The sequence below is a fragment of the Agelaius phoeniceus genome, chromosome 11 (genome assembly GCF_051311805.1).
Source record: "Agelaius phoeniceus isolate bAgePho1 chromosome 11, bAgePho1.hap1, whole genome shotgun sequence".
Classification (NCBI taxonomy): Eukaryota; Metazoa; Chordata; class Aves; order Passeriformes; family Icteridae; genus Agelaius; species Agelaius phoeniceus.
In genome coordinates, this window is record NC_135275.1 from 10,543,976 (window position 1) to 10,569,608 (window position 25,633).

The following is a 25,633-nucleotide window of genomic DNA, read 5'->3' on the forward strand; positions in this document are numbered from 1 at the left end:
CTGCCATCCTATAAAAAAAAATCTAGCAGACCTTATTCCCTTCTCTTTTCTTTTTCTCCTTAAAAGAACTACATCTTCCCCTCTCTCTTTCCCACTGCAAAGGAGCAGGAGCAAGACTTCAACTCCCTTTACAATTGCTTAAACTCCTAACCTGTGTGACAACATAATCTATAACCCCACAAAATTTCATTTTTAAAATTGTGCTATTTGATCCTGCAACTAAAAAAAATCTATTCTACAGTGACATAAAGGGAAGTAGCTCAGCTTCCTTAGCAGATCTTTTATCATTTGGGATGAGAAAGCAAGCTCAAGTCGATGCCCCCTGGAGAGACAGAAAAATGTTATCAGCCTGTGCCTGGATCTCCCCTGCTGCCAGGAAGGCTAACGGGACATTAAGACTTTCCCATAGAAAAGAAGATTATGAAAACTGAATAAAATTTTGGTGCCTTTTGAGCATGAGAATTTGGAGGCAGGTAATTCTCTCTGGTTAACCTTGGCCAAACTGACTTTAGGCAATAAAGGCCACTATTTTCCACATGCCTGAGAAAATACTATCACAAGAAATTAATATTATCTCTGACTGCAGAAGGATGCTTGCTCTTCTTTCTGCCATTCACCTGATGCTGGGACTATGGCAAACTCCACATCACAGTTCATCTGCTCATCAGAACTGGCAGGTACCCCTCTGTGTTCTCTCCACAACTCTTTGATAGAAAGAACTGGAAACAAAATGACCAACACAAACATGGGACAAAAAAAAATCACCTAAACCAAGTAATATTAAAATAATTTTAAAATATCTAAAAAAAAAATTAATTCCTATATCCCTAATTCTCCAGTTGAATGCATCACAACCAGAATTAGGAGCTAAATAAGTGAATTTTAGTATATTCCATGTGTTCATTACATTCCCAGCTCCTGTTACAGACAGGTTACATAGCTATTTCAGTTCCACCCAAAGGAGCAGGCTTGTAGCCCGCAGAGACCTGTAGGTCTCAATAAAAACCAAAAAACCTTCTTCCCATCCCCTTACACTCCCCCCACTTTTAAATCTCATCATTTCAATTGCCTGAAGGCTGGCTTCAGGTTTCTTAATACTCATATCATGACAATTTTTCAGTGAGACATTGTTTTGCCCCCAAATGCACCACAAACCATTATTGTCCTGGGACAACCGAGAACTCTGCCTGGTAGAAATCAAGCAAGCGTCACAGAAGTCACTGAAACATTTCTCACCTCACAGGCAAAAATGTGGGAGGAAGGGTCTACCTAACACACACTCTGGGAAGTTTTCCAAAATCTTTATTTAAGAAGTGTTTAGTCTGACACAGTTCCCTCCAAAGCCCTGGAGAGATGCTGGAAATATCCACGTGAGGATAACGCATGAATGAAAGAGACGCACTAAAACCCTGTTCCAAACTACGGTTCATGTCACTCTGTTTCAAGGCAGATCTGCACTGCAACCACGGAAACTCCGACCCAGCACTGCTGTCTTCCTCAGCACATTCCTGCTGGATGACACTTTACATGAACATGTGTGAAATTCGTACCAGAAGACTCATCTGTCACACATCTCTCTCCTACACCCAGGATTGTCGTGCATTTTCTTCTGATGTTCTTCTTTAAAAAAAACCAAAAAGCACTGCTGATGACAGCACGCTAGATGAGAAGGATATTTGATCTGATTTAATATGGCAATTGCTTGCTCAGCTATTTTATTAATTGAGACCATTAGCAATAACTGTAACCAGTTACTGGAAATAATTTGTTGCCTGAAATTTGCAACCAAGAAGTTGCAGCCCTGCTACTGGTCCATCAGGTCTTTCCCAGCTGTAGTCCAGAAAAGTTTTTTTCTTCAAATTACCAAACTAACAAAGTATCTCCAGACAAACAAACAAACAAAACCAGAAAAAGCAGTTCTTGACTCTTTCCAGTTTTTCTCTGCATCCAACTGCTCGGCAGCATGTCCAGCCCAGCCTGACAGCAATCAGGATCACACCTCCTCTGCAGCACTCCACGTTTCACTGCAATTTCCTTCTGGATCAAATCTTTTGACTGCAACTCCTGGCTCACCCTAGAAGTTCTCAGGATCAATCCAGCCATTATCAACCAATGCATAAATCAAGCTTTCCATGCTTTTGTAGTAACTTCTTCAGACCTCCAAATAAATCAGGTACCCCTTGTATGATTCTTGTTTAGACATACAAATTTCCCCTTATTATAAATTCAGATCAGAGCACCATCACACTGCCCAGGCATGTTGCTCTTGCACTGGGAAAGCAAACAATATGAGTGGAAGGAGTGGTTCCACCAACAGCCCAATTCCTAAATTTAGTACCCCTGTCTCTTTTCAGTAACAGCTTTTTAAGGGCAAGCTGTGCTATGTCACAAAGATTCTTCACCACACACCCTCCACCGTGCACAGGGAATCCTGACAGCACGGAGCCCAGCAGTCACCAATATCCTCAGGGAGTGCTCTGGGGCTACTTCATGCACAGGTTAAAGTGGTAGAGAAATCTGCCCTCTGGATCTTGCCTCTGAGGAAAACTAATAGAGGCAGCAGGTCCGGAGAAGCATAGGAAATATTGATGTCTTAAATCAGTAATCATGCAAGGGAAGGGTAACAGCTCCTCCTGTTCTCTCTTTCCCAACATAGAGTTGTGATGTCACATGCACCCAAACCCAAAGTTGGTATTTTTCCTTCAGTGAGGTAGAGCTGTTTCCTCCTCATATCCACTTCATTCTGCATAACCATTTACTCTATGGAGTATTTACCCTCCAAATCAAATCTCAAAAAAAGCAAATCAAATTACAAAATATCCTTGCTTATTTAAATAATTCCTTTCTAATTTGACCTTTTCATGGCTTTCAGCAAACAGAAAGGAAAAGTCCAGAACAAGGCTAACAAGTTCAGTAGTGAGTGGGATGAAATTGAACAACAGTGCATCATCTTGTCCCAGGGCATTGTTTGTATCTTTACTGTTCATCTTTATGATTTCAGCTAATTTTGGAATAAAATATTTCCCTTTCTTCCCTTAAATTAAAATACCACAGAAATAAACTTTCTACTTTACTATTTCTTAAAAAATGAGATTTCCAGAAGTTTAAAACCACACATAAAATCAGCTAAATCTATATAGTCTTATCACAAAATGTCATCCCTTTCAAAACATTAAACTAAAGCTAAAACATTAGTTCTGCATATGTAGCAAACAGCCTAAAAGAGAATGACATGTCAGCAATCTGTCTGTTATCCAACGTGACAACTGTGTTTCTCACTCAGAATAACCAGTCTCTCAGAAGAGTGATGTACATCACAGATTCTCTCAGTTTGCAGTAGTACACTATCTCCATTTCTCCAGGGACATTATCTTTGAACAACATATCACTCTGCCCTTGGAACCATCAAACTGACATTTGACAAAACTGTGGACGGCTTGTAGGTTAAATTTAAAACTCCATTGAACCTTCCCTTGCACATCTCACTGAGCTCTGGCCTCCCATGGAAACAATTAGGAAGTCCAACATTAGAGCTGGTGGGAAACTTTCTAGCACTGGTCAGTACAATTCACATGGAAAAAATATCCATCTCCTGCTTATCTGCAGGAAGAAAAGTTTGGGGAGTAGATAACCTGCTGTAACCAAAAGGTGTGGGGATTTCACTGTACTGATGGTTATACTCAGAATTTTTTTATCTTGTACAGGCAGGTGCACATGAGGGCATTATGCCAATATATTTGATTTTCTTGTTTTTCATCAGTATCAATAGCCTACCACATTTTAAAACCAATGCAGCATTTTCCTAACCATAAAAACCTCCTAGGAGTATGGATGACTAAAATGACAGCTAAGAACACACTGATCAGCAGAAATTATGGAAATTAATAGATCTGTTTCTTAAATTAAGTTTTGACCTTAATGAAGATTCAAGCTGAGAAAACTTAACACTTCACTGAATACCCACAATAAATTCTAATCATACTCTACAACTTATCTGGGACTCTAGGGATGGGAGCTGGCAGGGTTATGCAGACAGTTTGCTTCAACAAGGTCAGTTGGCTTTTTAGGTCAATAAAACATAACAGAAATTGCACCTCCAACTGCTGAACAAATGTTTCCGCATACCAATCATTGAATTCCAGTGAAATCAACCATAATGACAACCACATAGCATAATACCTGTCTTTAGGCTCTCTTAAGCTAGAGAGATTTTCAATCAATGTTGAATATGCTCTGATAGAAATGCAAAGTGGTCACATTCAGACAATAATTTCATCATGGCCAACTCCATAATAAATGCATTTATTTAACTTCTGGAAGAAAGAAAGGTTCTGAAACTTAATTGTTGAAGTATTTTCACAATCTGGGTGTAACAATTGTCCCCTTAGGCACATAAAAATATACTTGAAGTAGATAGACAGTAAATTGAGCATTCATCCAATTCTTTACAGCAATCGATGAGCCCCAAATTTCAGAAACAAAACTTTTCAGCTGGAAAGTAACTTGTGATTGTGACATGCACTAAAGAACATCAGGAGGGAAAAAAAGTCTTGTCATCTTTTTGCAATGAGCCATCTTTAGCTGTGCAATTTGAAGACATTCCTGTAAGAGACTTCTCTGACATGTCTGAACTGTGAATTGTGCTTGGTCTTGACTATCCCAAGAGAAATCAAAAAGATGTTTTAAGACTAGGCTAACTTACAATTTACAACCACCCATAAGCATGAGAAAGAAAATTAACACCAGGGCCTACTAAGAGAAAAAAATGTCTAACAGATACTTTTTTGCTTCCAACAAGTACCACAAGGCATGGAATACTTGAAAAGTTTACTCAGAAGCAGTGTGCAGAGACAAATGCCAGCTAAACTAATTTACAACCTGGAAGAACTCAAAACACAGACCTAACTACATGAGGTTACATCCAAACACAGCCTAAAAACACATACAGACAACTCCTTTACAGTTATGTGCTGGTCCAGAATCTGGCCAGCAAAAACAGCTACAAGTTCCTGAACCACTGCAACTCCTCATATTCTGTTCATAAGCAGTAAAAGGGACAATGACAAAGTATTAAGAATAAGTCTCTGATCTTTGGTATAAACCTCTCTGTATACAATTGTCACTGTTCATTACCTGCTGGGTTCGGCTGTCTACCAAAAATTATTCCCCGTGTTAAACTCTCTAAATAAAAATAACATAAGCAAAACCAAAAGAAAAATCTTCACACAAAACAACATATGAATTGAATATGTTGTCAATAACCATTTTTTCTTATAGGCATTCAAGAAAAAGATTCATTTACTGGAAAGTTTCTGGTCTAGAAATGAAATGACCAAAAACTTCACAATAGGGACAAGCAGAATAAAAACAACAAAATACAAACATAAGTTAATAATGTGGAACCAAAACAACCAAATAAATGAAGCATCAATGAAAACCTTCATTGTGGAAGGAGCATTAAGTAGGAGAGCAGAAAATACTGACCTGGAAGTCAAGCTGGTTGGAGTAGGGATGAAAGCAGCAGTTTGGAGAAAAACAGATAGGGAGGAAGACAGCAAAAGAGAATAAAGGGAGGAACACATTAGTTCTTTAAAAATATAACAAGCAGATGTTATATTAGCAGATTATTAAAAAGAAAAAAATAAAAGAAAAGGAAAGGGAAGGGAAGGAAAAGCAGGAACTAAAATGAAATTTCTGCAGAGCTACATCCTTCCTGTGCACTGAAGAAAACAAATTTTAAATCAAAAGGGTATCTTGTCATTGGTGGACAGCAGAAAGACATCCATATTTATAACCATCCAAATTCCAAATTCATATACACACCAAATAGAACAAATAAATTGGATGAATATTGGTAGCACTTGCTGCCCCACAAACATCTTGTCATATTCCACAAAGTCTTTCATGTGAACTCTCATAGGCTGGTGACCCTCATTCATCAACTCTTCCCATGGCAGTCAAAGCAGCTAAACCATTTGGCAACTTGTTCAAAGATACTAAGAAGTTCACAAAGCACTGTAGCTAATAATCAAAGATGAAGATTTGACACCCCAAGCCACCCCAGAAATGCATCCCCTTCCAATGATGACAGCAAATTTTTAATTCAGTATGAAGTAGAGAATTAATACTTCAGCACTGAAAATACTCTGATTTTTGACTACTTTATTTGTTAAAAAAATACCTAACACACCCTTTTCAAAAAAGTAAGGCTAAAATAATCCCCACACAGCTAGACTAATCCTTAAATCTGTCCCCAACACACAGTATTTTGTGCTTTTTATGAAAAGGAGCATACTCAACAGCCATAAAAGTACATTTTTTAAAATGCAATTATTCCACATGCTGATGTTTTGTCTCTTGTGCAATGACTTGTCACTGCTGTGTAGACTTACCTTCATGAGAATTCAGATCCAAATTAATTCAGAATTAATTAATTAATTTTAGTCTGAATACCCCAAGAGCTTGAATACACAGCTATAGTGCTACATACCCACTGCATATTAGAAGTAGACAACAGAAACAAAAAACTTCTTGTTTAAGAACAAATAGGTTTGTCTCATAGTATAATATTTTAAAATGGACTTTTATATTGTTGCAATCTTTGCTGAGAAGCTACATTTAGCCTAGCAAATGACCAAGCATCTCTCATACCACTGGAGAAACATGGATCCAAGATTTTGTAATCTTCATTTACTTTCTCTTTTCAGTCTAAATTTACCAATGGATAATTTATATTGCATTATGTGCCAATGCTCTTTTACTGCAATCACACTGCTTTCCCCGCAGTGCTTACCCCTTCCCATATTTGCACAGAACAAGCATCCCTGCAGAGCTCTGTTTTGCCAGAGAAACAAACCACTGTTGCTTAGACTCCTCCTGTGTCATGAGCACTTCATTCCTTCTTACCAGCCCTCTCTGCACCTGTTGCCAGTTTTAATTCAACTTCCAGGCGTATGACTGATGAGAAGTACACAGCAGAGCGCCACACAGAGCCTTGCCAGCACCTGGTGACATTAATACCTTCCTATGCTTACTGCAGATATTTATTCTGACATATCAGGATTCACTCCTCATTATTTAGATCTCTGCTTCTTTATTTAGATGGCTCATAATGACACAGCCATAAGCAAATTCACCCCATCTTTCTTTTCCTGTATCAAGGAACTGTATCAAGGATTATCCTTAGTTTAGATCAGGCAACTTTACTGGTCCTAACTTCACAAACATGCATTTTATGCCACTGTATTTCACTTCATTTTGTGATTCAAACTCTCTATCACATTTCATAAACATACTTCTCATTCCAACACCATCAATAAAAGCTTTAAACAATACACTCCTTCAATCCTGACAGTTCTGTTTCAGCTGCAGCTCCCTCTCCTTGGTGAGGCTCTTGGCATTAAAACTTGAGCTGATCACTACCTTATCCAGTTTCATTTACATTAATTAAAAAAAACTCACAAAAATAAAAACCAAAAAAGCCTGAACCACATTTCATTCATCAAGAAAACCAAAGAAAAACAACAAGTTAAATTTAACAAAAGCACATTATACATTAAATGTAATATCTTGCATTTGATTTTAAACATTTTTTAACTATAAACAGATAAATTGTAATAACTTTTAGTACAATTTTCAAATAGCTTAAGTATAGAAGAAGGTGTAGTTTCTCCTATGTAGTAATAAGAAACTGTAAAATAAAAAGTTAATATAGGGAGAGTAATTAAAGAAACAGACCAACATGATTTCATATAAGTAATAATATTAATCTGAAGTGATGACGCTCAGGAGTGTGATAGTTTCTGAGCCAAGAAAATCACATTAAAACCAAAAGAATTACCATTCACATGAAAACTTCTTCATAATTATTAATAATGTTCATCTGCCAAGTAGCACACACTTATAAAATTAACTGCCCATATCTCAAAGCAGATAATTCTACCCCTGAGTATTTGACACTTCGTGTGTCAATACTTTCTGACTAGTAGAACGTTAATATTCATCTCCTTGTTTCAATTTTTGTTTGAATTTGTAAATGATAACTTTATTACAAGCATTTTTACTTTTTAAGCTTATTTATACAAGCCCACCACATTATGTTGAAGAATTCCTATGTGAATATAACAAATATTGTGAGGATACCACAGCTTGCAATAGTCTAGATTATCACTTCCTCAGCAATTTATGTTGATATATTTTGACAATTTATCTTGTTGCAATTATCTTGCAGTGTAAAGATGTTGGCATAGCAGTGAACGTGGATCCCAGCAAGCTATGAATGAATAAATGCATTTTAATGTCACATTCATTTTCCTACAGGACCCCAGAGATGCCCTTGCATCTGAAGTTTGAGGAAATGTCAAATATATGCTAAAGGTCCATAGCAAAGTTTAACCACTCCATCACATTCTAAGTACAGCACATTCTCTTCAAAAGTCTGTGTTCACTCAGCAGTACCACACGATTATTTTCTTAGAAGTTATTTCAGGGTTGACATCCTCATCAGCAATAGCAGACTAGAAATTAGTGCTCCAAGACTTCACTGCTAAGAGTATAATAAATTTGAAAAGAAAATGAATACAAAAATAGAAAATTCTCACCCACTACAGATTCTCAGACAATAGGAACATTGTATGCTGACAACGCTGTACCAGTATCTCTGGACCCCTTAGTTCCCTGTGTAAGAAGGTTCCAAGACCTATTTAATTACAAAGGGTATAAGACAAATCCCAAAACCCTCCTCTCTCCATTATGGAAAGCCTCAAGAACCTTTCCAGACACAAGACAATCACTATCTGGTCAAGATCAGAAAATATTCTTTTGAAGCAAACAAAGACTATGGGAACACCAAGAAACAGTTACAGCTATTATTAAATATTCATGGGATGGGTTAGTAATACTTACCAATACTTTTCAGACCTCTGAGAATAACTGATGATGCGCACACTTGAAGAAACATGTGAGGGCAGGTCTGATTCACAAGTTACTAAAAAGACAGGATTGTTCCCCAATACGTTTTTCTGGGGGGTTGTTGTGCCTGTAAATTGCATGTGACCTTTCCTATATACTCTTGATTTATGAAGAGTATTAAAAAATGGAAACCTTAAATTTTTCCAAAGTCAGCCAACAGGAGATGCAGTTCTTAAGTCGCCCTTTTTTGTTCTTTTACAAAGCATAACCAATATACTCTTAAAAAACATACTCCGCTTGTAACCTCTGCTTCTGAAATGAAGATCAAGTAAGCAAAAATGCTACTCAATGTAAGACAATACAAAAATTACCTTTCTAACTCAGCAATTTTCTTATCTTTGTCATTCTTCTCATTCTCTACTTCCTTGAGTATTTCTAGAAGTCTGTCAACCTCAGCCTGAGCTTTGCCACATTCTTCTCTATAGTACGAGGCCTCCTTGTCAAGCTGTTTCATTCTGTCTGCAAATTCTGGATTCATCCGTGCCTCCTCTTCAGCTTCATGAGCCTTCAGAATCAATATTTCAAAAAGATAAGGGTGACAATAACTTAAATAGCTTTAAAAGCTTTACTTCTTCAGTCTCGGAGCTCAAGTTTACATTAAAAAGGATTATGGGTATTCCTGTCTGATGCATTATAAAAATAAATGAAAACATCTACATAGTCAAACTCTATCATCCTGAAAGAGGAGGGGATTTAAGGGGGTTTTTACATATTAAAGTGACCCCACTTTAAAGGTGTTTTTCCAAATTTAACAAAAACTCACCTTGTAATTCATTAAACTCACATTAAGTTCAGTGTGTTTTGAATATATAGGCAATTTCTTAAAAAATCATGTCCTCTTTCCCTATACAGAAACACACACTTTGTCCATGTATAAATATACAAACACAGATACATATATATACATATTGTATATATCTGTATCACCAGATGTCTCAAATGCAGTTTGACACAAAGAATTTAAAGGAAAGAAATTGTTTTTAATGCAGAGGTGATTTTAAAAGATAAACCAATAAACTAAAGAAGCTGATTTCAGCAGACATCTTACCCAATAATCCTTTTTAGCCTACCATTAATACTTAGCCTGAAACATCAGAGGAACAAGCCTATTGGTGAAAACAGCACAAACCTGGCAAACACATGCATGGATGGGTGGGAGTTCCACAGACAAGAGAGAGCAATGAAAACAACAACAGTGCAGAGCCCAGGCCAGCTCCCATCAAACCTAATGGCAAAACCCCAATTAACGTCAATGGGAGCACGACCTGGCACCGAGTGCTTTCAACTTGGCTGCAATAATCACAGACAGATGGAAACAACGATGCACTGCAATGCTTAGCCTACCCCTTGCTTCCCATTATTCCTAATTGGCATCTTGAAAGAGCAGGCAAGGAAAAAAGAAGTAGTTTAAGGCAGTGCACATTAAACATAGAAAATTCAGGTAACATACAGGATTTTTTACAGAAACTCGTGGTATTTAGAACTGAAGGTCCTCCAACTATCTTAATACGCAGAGAAGACATGGACTTACTTATCCTTCTTAATTTCAGGGAATGGACAATGCAAGCAAGCAATGAAAGAAATGCAGATCAAAATGAAGCATGCATGTTTGGGAAAGAACTAATATAAACTACAGATACTAGAAGGTCCATATTCTTTGCAATGGTTAAAATGTTCTGTATAAATAAAGAACAAGTCTGAGTTTACTATAAATATAACAAAAAATTGAAATTAGTAGGGAAAAAACTTAGGAGGTTTGCATGTAACATATCATTTAAGCATGAGGATAATAAGAAAAAGATAGTAGATTTGAAGTGTTATTTATCCTATTTGGAGGTTTTTTATTCAGAAGAAATATTTCATCACCAAAAGAAGCCAAGGGAATGACATGAAGAGCCTAATAAACCTACTGACCTTGCTCTTCAAAATCTCTGTTTTGGTACATGCTCCAGTCCTGAATTCCATTCCATAGGACTTTTAAAACCCCTAACTTGTTTCAAGGTAACATTCAAGGAGTATCTTGATTTTACCTTTTGAGTGAGATGTCAGCAACAGATTCTTTTTCAGGCTCATAATCTTCCTTAATAATAAACTTGGATTTCTTTTATACCAGATGTTAATTGTATCAAGATATTTACTTTCAACTAGCTTTGAAATTTTTGAAGTCAATGTAATACTCAGACTCAAGACCACTTATCTGAGAAAACACTCTGATCGTCCATCAACCCTATTACAATATTATACAGTAATTTTGCAAGGAATAATTTAATTCCATAGGTGAATTCACTGTAGAAAAAGAAACATAACCCAACTCCTACCTTCAAGATACTAAGAAACTTATGCAAAAAGCATATTGTTCCCTATTCTTCAGATTTCTCCTCCTCTCCCAAGGGTAAATCCAGAATTTCACAGCTCCTCTCTAAAGGCTGTTGCTCTTTCATGCAACTCCCTGCCACCTTTCTGTCCTTTCCCTTTAGTTTGGCACAAAATTCATTATATACCAGCCTTTCTTCCATCATTTCATAGAGAGGAGAAATACCCACCTTCCTTCCTCTAACCAGTCTTCACTTTAGCATAAAGTCTCAGCTTCAGCCCAAACTTTTTTCCCCATGTACCTCCACCCTTCTCTTACCCCAGAGCAAGAAGCAATGCAGATGAGGGAGAGAAACCTGTCTCCTTTTTATGTTTCATTGCCACACTGCACTTTCTACAAGGAAATGCATAATTGGGCAAGAACGTAATAGCATCACCAACGCAGAGGTGCCAAATGTTCTGCTGCCATGGGTATTCCTGACACACAGCAGCTCTGAAAAGATTACCAACTGCACAGATGATAAACAAATCACCACATACAATAATAAATATATTCCTCAGTTTAGCCCTTTAAATCTTGGCTCAACAGCATGCTAAGGAAATCAACATTAAGGTGAAAAAGTATTTTCAGTTCTTTTTTTCTGTGGTACTCATGCCATTCCATATTTGTGGGATTTGTTTTTGGAAAGTTCTGCAGCACAAACTGGGTCACTGCATTTCCCCAACATGAACTGGAACTCTGAAGATATGATTAAATGTGATTAAGCATCCAACCAATGTCATACATAAATCAATGTAAGCATTAAGTTACTACAAGGTTGGTCTTAAAAAATAATCTAAAAATAAAATAAAGCCGGTATTGCACACCACCAACTGATCCAATTGCCTCTACTTTTCAAAGCACCTAGAGAATTTTTTTTTTTAATATTTTCAGGAACCAGATTTCTACAAGGGTATTGCCCAAATGAAGAAGTAAAGTCAGTTAAAAAGGGAGAGCAAGAACAAAAAACCAAATTTTTACAAAGGGCTCTCTGCAGGTGGTATTTTAACCTGCAATTCCCTTTAAGGGACTCTTCACATTGTAAACAAAGCTGCTGATACTAGAAAAGAGCAAAACACAATCCATCTGACAGGGCCAAGACAAAGGCACAGAATTACTTATAAGGCCCCATTTTATTTTACGGCTTTGAAAGATGTGTTTGGATCTGAACTAAGCACCTTTCTGAATTTGTTGTGTACAGATCAGGGGTGATTTGTTGACAGCTGGAACTTGACTCTTGAGGTCAAACAGTAGGCCCAAAGGAGTTAAAAGGCAGCTCAGTTGATATTGACCCTGCTCCTGCCAGGACAGGGCAGATTTCTTTGGCTTTTTTTAGGCTGTAGACTGCACTGTTGGATCTAGTTCTAGACAGAAGCTGCATGAATCACATGAATCAGAAAGTCTCTGCCTATTTCTGCTGTACTCTCCTTTTTCTGTTGAATTTCTGTCCCCTGTTTACTCCTTAAGTTCTCTCTTACCTTGGAAAACACATTTTCTGTTTCTATGGGGCTTTTATGGTAGGAGGGACTGGTCCATGTGTATTTTTCAGCTTTCTTAAATTGTATCTGCAAATTATAACGCTTTTGTGTACAGATTAGGTTAACTGCAAACAAATCCGCTCACTTTATGATGCTTTTTCTCCCAATATTATGACTGTGATTTTGTATGTTATTTTTACAACTGAGTAAAAATAGCATATCACTCTACCATTAGAATGTCACAAATTTTTACATTCTCATCTTTGCTTCATAAGCACTGTAAATGGTTTAGAAGAAAAGTAACATTTCCTTATGTAAACCACAAATTTCCTACAGAAATATCATAACAGTGTGGCACAGACATGCAACATGAATTATTTAGGCTATTAAAGTCTTATGCTACAGTCATGCATGTATTATTCTGCATAACAGAAATGGAGGGATAGATAAGTATTTCATTTTTAAAGCTTCAGACACAAACATACACAGAAATCAAGTGGGTACTTAAAATCAAAAAAAAGAAAAGGAACAGCAGAATTTACATGCAAGATATTTATTACTTTGTAAGATCCTTCAAATTTTATTACTTCCAAGAAAAGATGGGGGAAAAAAGATTGCTGTCACACAAATTTTCTTGTCTCCTTAAAACTCAGGAGGTTTTCATTTAACTTTAGGGACGGCTCTAAGTAATTTATAGTGTATTCTGCAAGTAGTTTAAATTTTAATCTGACATTTCTCTTATAGAAGATCTTGGAAAATGTAGTCTTTAATATTCAGAAAAAGGTTCACCTGAACTCAAACTCAATACAGCATGATATTTAAATGACAGGACAAAGGCAATAATGTAATTTCTTATAATCAATTTTGCACAAAATCTCATTGGGTATTTCAAAAAATTCACCATTAAAGCATGAAGAAATGTATGTCCAATTCTATTTACAACTTATTCTCATATATGAGGAGAAGAAAGAAAGCGAGCAAGAGAAGTTTATTTTTAAAAAATCATCTTGTGGGTATAGTACGATTGCTGCCTGGTGCCAAAGGAAAAGGATCTTGCATCCATTGCTTTGCAACTTCCAACAGGCTGTCCTTTTGAAAATTAACCACATAAAGGCAGAAAAAACAGTTAAGGACTGACTTTGGAATACTGCACACAAACAGATTAGAAAGTAACAAATTAATTGTATACAGCAGAATCACTAATATTGATCTAATGACTGGCCAGTATTTATGCAAACCAAGCTAAAAACCAACAGTAAAAAGACTCCAGTCTGAAAAGACAAGCACAGGAGCAGTGCAAATGACATGAATAGAAACATAACTACCACAAAAGTGACCCAAGATGATACAGAAAAAAAAGGGGTTTATCATTGAAAGGGACAAGCTCTTTCTCCAGCACTGTGCTGGAGGGTAGAGGTGATAATATCGGGTTTTATGCTATTGTGCTACAATTTATGACTAAATTCTAAACAAGGTAACCAATAACTTCAAAAGTAAATAGAGCAGATTGTGTGGGAATCTCTTTTCCCATACACAAGTCATGACATATGCATGACATGGCTGGAGCTACAAAACCTAACCATAACTAACCTAACCATAACAGATTCCAAAGCTGGAATCCTGGTCCATGGACACCCATGGCAAAGCTCCCCCTGACTCCAGTGATGGCAATACCTCCTCTAATGTGCAGTATCACATTACTTCATATACAAACCCACTTCATCTATATATACACTATCCAAATTACATAGCAATTCTGACTAGGATTACTATGTAAACCATAGCTTTTAAATTGCTCTTACAGTTACATCATTTTTCTGTCCTGTGATGCTCACAGCACATGAAATGTAACAGTCTCAGCCAAAAAGATTGAAACTCCTCTCTCTAGAGAAAAGGTTTGTTGCTGCTCTTCCTCAAATTGAAGGAGTCAAGTTAAAAGAGATATTGTGCAATTAAGCAGGCATTTGTGAGAATATTAATGCTAAACAAGCCAAAGCAATGCTGTGCTTTTCCAAAGACTGCCTTTTGCATTTATCATTTTATATTTCAGTATTTTCTTCACTTAAATACAAATTTTCCATGTTCCTAATGTGTGTATGCTAAATGTATAAACTCTTTCATGAGCAGAACTGATCTATTTTAGTCATATGGACTTTTGAAAATACTGCCAGTCATTTCCTAGATATTACTATTCATCTAATTAACTCAGTCACTGAAGATAAACTGAATAAATTAGGAGTTATATAAGTTTGAAGGATCAAATAAAGTACTGTACAAGGAGGAATTAAAAAGCAAAGCAAAAGGAAAAAAATTTCTGCATGCATTTTCTAATGGAGAAGTTGAGGACCTAAAGGACATTTGTTTTCTCAGAAACACAGTCTGTACCTATTTAATACATTTCAGATTCTTAAACAGGCCTTCAAGTCCACAAAGTTCATTTTTTGGATATAATGGATACAGCAGAGTGAGCACCAGGAGTGTTCTGCAAAGCTCCACAGAGGAAGAGCACAACACAGTAAGGGAATGGATCCTCATGCTTCCATATGTTACAGCGGGCATTTTAAACATGAACTTACTGGATTGTACATCTGATTGAACAACTGCTCAGCTTGCTACATTGCAAAGTTGGTAGGGAGTGAAGCACAGACAGGAAAAGAAGGAAAGATCCAGGAAAACAGCATTAGCTCAACAAAACCAGTGCATTTGCACAGAAGAACATGTCATTAAAAAAAAAAAAAAAGAAAAAAAAAAGGTAGAAATTTAAGATTCTAAACATTCCTTGGTGAAAGTGAGAGGCACTGGGGAAACATAAATGTTGACTTTGGCTCCTAAAAAAGAATAGCTGGAGTAAGAAACTTAAGGTTTGTGTTACTTTCCCTTTCTCAAGTTAAATAACCCATGAAATAAAGAGAGGTGTCCACTTTTGATGATACATTAAGTGCTGGTCTCAAGCAATGAATCACAAGAAGTGCTTTTGGCTGAGGCTGCAATTTATCACCAAAGCTTCAAAGACAGTAATAATAAAAGATTAATTAAATAGTATCATTAAATTTATTACTTTCCTTTTGTTTAATACAATACTGAATTTTCTATGCAGAATGACTTTCAAACAGTACAGCTTAGCAAATAGTACTTTAGCAACTGCAAATATGTCAGTAAGCAAGTAAATTTAGGATCATAAAAAACAACAAAAGGAGGAAATTCTGGAGTGGATAATAAAGATTATATATACATACATATATATAAAACACTTTGCTACCTCTTAGGTAATTCTCCTGCTGTTCTTTCACAAGTAGCAATACAAACTAAGTCAACAAAAATCTATGGAATTTTGGGAAAAACGCATTGACCATTCTCTGGTATTTAGAATTATTTCTTTTAAAATTTTTCATGTATTTCAATCCATAATATTCGTCAAAAAATGTACAATAAGCATGTCTATAATTTAAAACATTAATTTTAAAACCCAAATGTAGCAGTCACATGAATAATTACTTGGTACAAATATCCTCTTCATTATTTTTTAAATGTGCCTACTGTGTGAAATCATGGGTTTAGAATCAGCATATTTCTTCTTGCCGAAATGTAAAAAATCCAGTTATGTAGCACTAAAAAATATTTGGATCTAATCAGAGCCAATAAAATCCATCTTTATTATCAATAAATGAATCCTATTGTCTCCAAAAAAACCCCAGAAAGCAGAAAAAGCTGGGGAGGAGAAAGGCCAGAAGTTGCTTTGGTGTTTTTTATTTACAGTTTTAGTTTGGACTTGCCCCTTGTGCACATTTTCCTTCAGATATAGCACTTACCACCGTTAGTGCTCATGCAAGACTAACTCCCAGCAAGCGTGCACAGGGTACTATCTTCACATTTCTTACTTTAATTCATTAAAACTTATAAATCAACATTGAACTATAATTATTTTACAGCAGCATAACAAAGTACCTCTTCCATGATATTTTTAGAGAGGAGTACTGTGTAAGCTACTTGGAATTTTTTCAGGGAGACAGCCCCTTGGAGTGGGTTTGGAAAGAGAGAAGCGAACTGTGCCAGATGCCTCTGCTCCTGCAGGGGTTGATGCTCACACGTGAGCACACTCATGGGACACGTGGGCTCATTTATGACCCTGCTGCTGTCCCCTCCTCCTCTGAGCCAGACATGTGCAAGAGTGACCCAGGTTTCTGTTTCACTCACTTTCCTGAGGAGTGAGAACACGGTGCAGGTATTTTTCTGGGGACCAATTACTTTTAATGCAGAGTATTTACAGGTTTGAACATAAAGTATTTCATTAAAGAAAATGTGAATTGAAAATGACTGTTTGGAGTCTACTGTCATTAACAGTCACTGTTTCTGTTCAATTAAGCATGCCCAGAAAGAAGGTTGTAACTGCATTTTATTGTGGAAATACCTGGTCTCCTACAAATGGTGGGTGAATTTCCATTGGGGCTTTATGCTACATTTATGATATAATAAAACTATTATGTTTTCAACTTTCATTCAATAATTGTTTGTATTTAGGAAACATGTTCCCTTTTTATACAAAAGACACCCCAGACACTCTCTGACTTTTCTAAGTGCTTGTTTTTCCATTACTGTATGATGTGCTTAAATATGCAGTCATAAACAATTCACTTAGGATTTCAAGTCCTTCAAGAGGATTTTGATGAGGGTTGTTAAGTGATCTGTGCTTCCAGGGCTCTTTTAACTATATTTTTTAAATGAAGAAAAAAATACATATCAGATTGTAATGAGGTATCTGTTGAAGTGGTGTGCAAAGTAAACAAACATTTTTTCTAACAAACTAAAGCAAACTAAATTACTTCCCAGATAAACCTTTTTTTGGAGATTTTAATTCTACCCTCAATAGCATTTTTAAGGTATCAGACATTTAAATTATTTGTGTTTCCATTTGTATATGTTTATTGAAAAAAGCTTCCCTTCCTCTCAACTAAAGATCTAATGCGGGCACCTAATTGCACATATTTATTCTGAATTAAGACAGAATACAAGTGTAAGGTTTACACGCTGGTATCCTTAATAATTTGCAATACCTTCTTCACAGGTCAGGCTATTGAAACAATGCTTAATCTGAGCAGGATACTACTCAACCTGGGTAAAAAAGAGTGTCAGAATATTATGCTAACAGCGATAACATTCACAGAAAAAATATTAATTACCAGAAAATGAAAAACTATATCAGTATTAAAAAAAAAAGGAAAACAACACTTGATGTACACTTAGTCATGAATTGCAGAAGGCAAACGTAATGCCTGACCCCATCAAATACGTAATGAGAACAATGAGAGCAGACATTACTACAACACAGAGAAAGGCCAAAGAAACAATGGTATCAAAACACTTGCAAATCATTTAAGCAAAATCTAGTTTATTGCAGCAACTTAAGTAAAACCATGTAATAAAATACAGGGTTTGTACATTTTCCTTTAAATGCTTGCTTTCACTTCTTGCTGAAGAGAAATACTGAATTGCCAGCTGATATAAACTTTTGAATATTTTGCTTAATTATCACAAACATGTGTTCACCAACAAAGCCAAAAATACATCAAAATAAAACCTAGCTAGAGTTTTCATTTTAGAAGCTGATTTTAGCTGAATTTTAATTAGGAATTCCAGCATTTCTTAGACAAGCTTTTAATTTTTTTTCTCATCCTGCAAACATTTCAGTTTACTTCTAAAAGTGGTGTTAATTCACACACAAATTCCTGGTTTGATAATTCCTTTCTGCCCTTTTCCCTCCAATGCCCTGCTCTCAGTTCATCTATTTTGTTGCAGCTTCTCAGAATTCCCTCACAGAGCTACTGAGGACAATTTCTGAGTGGCTTTGGTACAAACCAGTGGCTTTGGTACAAACCTCTTGAGAAAAAGCAGTACTTGATGCAAGCATCAGCAAACAGCATAAGATGGGTAGATTCTAGATTTACTCCAGAAGAGTAAATAAGCTCATCATTTCAAAATGAAGGTATGGGATGCTGATTTTTGTTTTGCTGATTGTTTGTTTAAGACGGAACTTACCTTTTTCAACTGTGCTTCCAACTTACTACACTCTTCTTTCTTTTGTTCTATGGCTATTTCTAAAGACTTAAGTTTGGAGTCTCTTTTCAGCCCTGCTGATGCCAATGAAGATGCATGTTCTTTGAGATCGATTAAACTAGACTGGAAAACGACCAAGAGTAAAAAGTTAATTCCTAGTCACCAGGACACTAACTCATTGCCAACTTAGCAATCACTCGGATCCTGTTCCCCCTCCCCCAAAAAGAACTGACTCCAAGATAAGCATTGATAGCAAAAGACGCCATTTTGTGCATACAACTGGAACCACAGGAGCTGGCATGCAGTGAAACACAAACATTCATAGTACAGACGAGCTCATGTCATATTCTGGAGGTACAAACACACTGAAAACTATTTCTCTAACTGACAAACAAAAACAGGAGCAGCAATTGAATATTTGAGCCTAGTGGAAGCTTAGGTAAAGGACAAAGAGATAACAATGCACAACTATGTAAAAACTGAAGCAATATTTTATGTACAAATGTGGACTGTGAAGAATGCTTAAGAAAACTGCAATTCTGAAGCTGAACACTGAAGTGGCAGAATTTCAGTACTTGACACGACTCAAGAGTAATCCTATGCACTTTCTTTCATCATAATGACATGGATAGAAGAGCAGAGTTTTTAAGAAAAGACTGACCTCTTTTTCTGTCAGTTCAGCTTGTAAAGCATTAACCTTCTCCTTCAGGTCCTTGTTTTCTTTTTTATAAGATTCAATTTCTTCAAGTCTTTCTCTGTCATCTCGATCCCTTTGCTCCTTCAGACGCTCTATTATTCTTTCCTAACAAGGGAAAGAATTGCAAAACAGAAAAGTTAGAAATAATTTTAATAAAACACAGCATTAAGTTTGTTTGCATTATGTAGCACTTATTAAAAAAACTGCAGAAGCAGAGGATGATTGAGTTAATAGTATTAAAGTCAATGCAAGACTTCTCTAGATTTCAAAATCATAAGATCAAGTTTTTAAATATTTGATAAGAGTAACACAGTACAGGAACTTCATTAAAGAGGTATACTGATACAAGTATGTTCAGTTTTGTGATAGATGTGGAAAGATATTCACTTCAATAATGCATTTCCTGTATTCATAATTGATGGAAGTCTTGAAAATAAGTTTAAAACTAGCCATGAATAATTTCCTCAGAGGCCATGACCAGTTTACTCAACTTCAATTTTGTTATTAGTCTACAGTGCTTGCAATAAGATGTCAAAGTTCCAGATCTAATCAGCCACTTGCTATCAGCAATTTACAGTTTACACATATCATATTTTGAGATGTCAAAAAAACAGTTGTCCAAGACACAGAAAAAGTACCCTGATATGAATTAAGAACTGCAAAGGAAGATTTTTCTCTGTCTAATTAACAGTAATCCTACAGGCATTAAAACTCAGCCATGTTTCTGCATATTTTGCTGATCTCCAATAACTATTTCAAGATTTGCTGACAATCACCAGTCATTGATTGGGTGATTAATTCAAAGGGCAAAATGGAAAAAGCAAACAGAGTAGTATGGCTTCGTTAAGTTCTGATTATGTTCTAGAAAATTACATTTCATCAATACTTGGAGGATGCAAGTACCAATCAGAGAAAAATACTTCGGGTACAATGAAACAACCACTAGAACTGCATTCCAACTGGGAGCAGGTCCTTAAGCAGAGTATCAGGAGAACCACTGGGATCATTGGGTGGTGGCAGTCAGGGGGCACAGAGGTAATATCATTTAGGTCCTGCACTTGGCTCAGGGCGATCCCAGGCTGGGCAGATAACAGACAGAGCAGCCCAGAGGAGGACTTGGCTGTGTACAGTGACAGAAAACTCAACATGACTCAGCCATGAGCACTCAGAGCCCAGAGCACCACCTGTATTCCTGGGCTGCATCCAAAGCCGCGTGGCCAGCAGGTCAGGGGAGGTGACTCTGCACTCCTGCCCTGCTGACACCCACCTGGGGCAGAACTGCTCCAGCTCTGGGCCCCCACACAAGGACACAGACGTGCTGGAGAGGCTCCTGAGGAGCCCAGGAAGATCTGAGGGCTGAAACAACCTGGTTTAATGGAAGGTGTCCCTGCCCACGGCAAGGGGGTTGGAACTAGGTGATGATCTTTAACATCTTTCCAATCTAAACTTATGACACTAAATAACTTCAGGTTTATTCCAAATCACAATGTAAATTCTTAATACTTTGAATATTAAGATGCCAACCTCCATAAAGTAGAATTATTTAATAATCATAAACATTCAGATTCCACCTGGTTATATTCAGAATTGATTTTTTACCAATTCCTTCTTGAAGATTTATTTACCCAAATGATTTTTTCATCTACAAGAAATTAAACATAACACTATTTCATCTTTTTAATGAACAGTGTATTTTTTTCTCAGTCAATCACAAAAGAAGACTAATTTATCTGTCAGCTGCATAAGGCCAAATGTCAAAAATGTGTTAAAAGGCCCTAATAAACCATGTTTTGCTTGATTAACAGCTAACTTGCAGAAATCCCAACAATGTGTTCTTGTTTCAGTCTTGTTTGCATTGGGCAGCTTTCCTTATGCACTAATCTGGGACCTCACAGGTCTAATCTATTTGCACTTTATCACAGAAGCAGGAACTGAATTGCCCCAGCATATAGCTCCATTATCAGACATACTCCATTGCTTATCTGCTGTATGCTGCTACAGTAGGACCAACTTTATAAATATCAGCTTCATGAAAGCAACCTCTTGAGCTGCTTTGGGCCAGTCCAAGAGCTGAGATATTCTTTGAAAAGTTTCTTGTTATAACATCAAGGCAGCTGATAGCACTTTTGCAGTCTGATTTTCAAACCTTTCTTTTTTAATTGCAATATAATCCTTATTACTGCTGTTACAAATTCTCAGTGCTCAGAAGCTCTGAAATTAGGGATAAATACTTGAATGAATATGTTTTGCAGCTTAGTTCCGAAATGAACTCAAATGCAACTGAAGTTGATTTGTTTCCGATTCCCAACAAGAGGAAAAATCACACCAGCAACATCATCAGAAAAATTATAAGATTAAAAGAGGGAAAACTTGACATTGTTTTATTATATCTACATTAATTTCTCATTTAGTCTTCCCAAGATACCTAATCACTAAATACAAAAGAAAATCAAGAGACAGATACTTGGAAAAATCTATTTCCATAAAGAATAAGGAGACACATTTTCTAATTCAGAGCCAAAATCTTAATCTGTGTATTTTCAAGAAAACTGCAGGAAAACATTTGAGGTTTTGGACTTTAAAAATGGCTTTATAATTCATTAATATCATATGATCATGTTTTAATTTGTTTTTTTTTTCTTCCTGTAGATGCTAAGAAAAGCAACTCAATTGGATTCCAGTAAATTGTGGTTAGCTAAACTTGTATGAATACATTTTATTTCTATTTCAAAAGATCTTCCCATGACAGTCCTGAAGTATTTTATTCATTACTTTTTAATTAAAATTCTAAAAACCATTGAATGGACAAAGAATTAATTTAATGCAAAAAAACAGCCTAATCTCAGAGTACAAACCCAAAATTATATAGTTGAAAAGTAGGTCTGATACAATTTCTAGAAAGAAAAAGCATGCAAACCAAGCATTCTTAAATGAAAGCATCATCCTTTCTTGACAGCATTACATGCTGAATTAATAAAAGCACTTCTACTGATGCACTTGTTAATAAACAACTCACTAAGGGTTCCTGTTTTGTCCCACTTGGACAAACCTCTATTCCAGATTTCTACCAGTACTCCCAATGGAAATATTTAACAACTCTTGATAAAGCCTGTAGGTCTGAAGAATGCTGCTGCATAAGAAAGTTACTGAGAGCAGTCAGGAGGAATTGGGAAGCTGGACACAAAGGAATGAGGCACATGTGTAAACAGACACTGTCAAAGCATTTAGCTGCCAGAAGACAGAAGAAAGCCAGGTGTAATTGTCCATTTGGAATTTCTAGAGGATGGCAACTGGCTTCTTTCAGTGTGTAACTTCATCCCAGAAATCACCCTTGACTTCGAAAAATCTGCCCTTCCAAGTGTGGCCTTCAAGGGACTCCCAATGGAAAAGAAATTGAGGGTGATTTCCCTGTACAGCAATCAAAATCCTACAGAGAGATGCATTTACCTTGGAAACTTTCTCCTCATTGTGGCTCATGCTCTCACACCAAGCACCCCATGGTTCAAAGCTAATCTGAATCCTAACTCGGCAGTGGTGCTTGCCCCCTACTCCTATGCAAGTCTCCTGCTCTATGCAAGTCACTCTGCTTCCCAAAGGACTGTTTTAAAAAACCCTCAGCTGCCTCTATGGACATTTTGGGAAAGTGACTAATCCAGAAAATATCGTTTACAAGAGAGAAAACAGATTTAAAAGTACTTTCTGACACTTTTTATTAACGTGCTGTGAAATTGGTGAACACTGTGTCGAGATTAGCAGTGAAAGATTACAGAAATGTAGAATTTTTCTGTATAAATAAATGCTTATCCACATGAATCAATACCAATAAGAACTTTTTTCACTGTTGTTGACCAAGCAAATGCAAGAAAATCAATTAAACACACAAGAAACAAAAAAAATCTGACATTAACATTGTATGTGTCAGTGCCAACACAACTGCAGCATTTTCAAGTCATATGCAGTCATAAATACCTTCATAGGATTACACACTGCAGAATGGCATATATTACTTTACTGTTCACATTTAAGTAGTATATATTAAGATCTGTGAGCAGAAAAATGTGGGAATTTGTACTAATTTTTTTTGGCATATAAATTCACTTGCATTACCTCGTATTCAAAGGGAACCAAAAGAAAAAACTTGACCTCACTGAAACTGGTAGGAATGTTGCCACTCATTTAAACAGTCCAGATTTATCCCTTCTCCTAGGTATTTTCAAAATAAAGGCATAGAGCTTGTAAAAGAAAAAAAAGGTATGCTCAATATTTTTTTTTAATGAAGCAATTTCCCTTAAAAATGAAGTGTAGGAAGCCAATAGTGCTCAGAGAAAGCCAAGGTAACAGTTGGTACAGCCAACTGTTAATGGGAAAAATAACAGGATAATCAAGATCACAAAGACAGAAAAATGCCGAAAACTCTACCTTCTTAAAGTCAGGTGTCCAGTGCCTTTCAGTTCTTTCAGGGAATAACCACTCACCTCATCGACGAAGGCAAAATCTTCCCATGTCCTGGGCCATTTTCTCCGGAAGCATTCAAAGGACATCACTAGTTCCCCTCCAAGTTCTGTGTCAGTTCATCCCCTGACAGTCATTCCTGCTCATCCTACCACAACAGGGCCACCTGCTTCCCTGACAAGGCCCCCAGCCTTTGGGAGAGCTGTCAGGCCAACTTAGAAGCACATTTTCTGCACACACTTCACCCACAAGAGCAGCACACAGAGGTTTTCAAGAGAAAACTTTACCTTTTCTGATAGGGCTTCCTCTAAGGTTGCCAGTGCTGTGTCTGTATTACTGGAGTCCGTCTGCAGCGACTTCACTCTGTCTTTTAGATTAGTTAGTTGTTTGTCTTTGTCCCTAAGTTGCTCCTGTAGATTTTCAATCTGTAAAAAAAAAATTACACTAATCATTGACCTTGTCACAATGTTCCAATGCTGAGTGCATACAGATCACACATATGATACACATGCCCCATTATACTGCCAGGTGTGTAACTGCAAATACCATCAACAGTTTTAAACTTCAGTCATCTCCCTTTTGTTTTCTTTTGCTGAAGCAGTATAATTTTCAAACAAAATAAAGGGAAAATCTCACTACAGTCAGGTATTTTATTATTTAAATATTTTCTGATATTAATCACTCTAAGGTAGTGCATTATCTCAGTAATTCAAAGTATGTCTGGAATTACCCCTTTAGATTATTCTAGTTCAATAAGAAGGACAAAAAAAGGGTGAGGCAAACCAATTTGAGTGAGCCTTAAAATGAGGAAGAAGAAAGATTATAACCTGCCTATCTAAAAATCTCTTCTTCCATGATGCCTTGCTGTAAGTAAAACTAAGCTGGGCACAGATGAGGATGTTTATTTTTAAAAAGGCCAAACCTACAAACAACCAAACAAAAAATCTCAAGGGGCACCACTTCCATTCACTTTCTTCACCTCCGTGAATATTTCAAGTATGTCACTCTATTTTGGATATTTAATTTCTTTAAATAAAACTGGTTCCTCATCTAGAAAGTATTTGAACATATTGCTCAAGTACCTACAAGCACACTGTCATGATTTATAGTGGTTAATTCAGGAAGAGTTAAACCACAAGGGTTTTGCACAAGAAGTTGTCCACAAAGCAATGTGGACTTTGGAAGCAAATGTGAATAAAAGCACTCAGCTGCTGATTGTGATGGCAATCCCCTTCTGTGGCTGTAAGGCACTGTGACCTCTGGGCAGAATGCGGGGGGGGGGTGTGGTGTCAGATGCGTAAAATTTCATTAATTGTCTGTTGGAAGAATTCCCCTCCCTCCATCCTGCACCCTCAGTGCCACTCATTATTATGCACCAACTGGCACAAACCCAAGATTTGTTACTTAAGACTTCATACAAATAAATAGTAACAAGAAAATTAACTGGTCTGTTATTTTAGTATGCCACTTGAGATAATATAAGAAAATATGACAAAATCCATGAAGTATCATTTGCTCAAAACTGGTTTTAAATACATTGTCAACATAAGACAAATTATTACTGTCAACAGATATTTAAACTCTTACTTTCATCAGTGATTTTTTCAGTTTGGATCACGTTCTCTTGCTACT

At 36.5% G+C, this 25,633-nt stretch overlaps 1 protein-coding gene across 10 annotated transcripts in view; it reads right to left on the reverse strand.

Annotated features, from left to right (window-relative positions):
* The window catches only part of ERC2 (ELKS/RAB6-interacting/CAST family member 2), a 394,125-nt gene that overhangs the window by 240,568 nt on the left and 127,924 nt on the right, over positions 1–25,633 (reverse strand). The window contains exons 7-13 of one of the 10 annotated variants that reach the window (XM_077184340.1): positions 24,289–24,426; positions 19,514–19,654; positions 18,835–18,975; positions 15,378–15,413; positions 10,315–10,344; positions 9,282–9,475; positions 5,485–5,496 (exon numbers count right to left, since the gene is read on the reverse strand). In XM_077184340.1, the coding sequence (XP_077040455.1) occupies positions 5,485–5,496; positions 9,282–9,475; positions 10,315–10,344; positions 15,378–15,413; positions 18,835–18,975; positions 19,514–19,654; positions 24,289–24,426 (692 nt within the window). Of the gene's footprint in view, positions 1–5,484; positions 5,497–9,281; positions 9,485–10,314; positions 10,345–15,377; positions 15,414–18,834; positions 18,976–19,513; positions 19,655–24,288; positions 24,427–25,633 lie in introns of all 10 variants that reach the window. The other 9 variants (XM_077184347.1, XM_077184344.1, XM_077184343.1 and 6 more) reach the window with 9 other exon arrangements.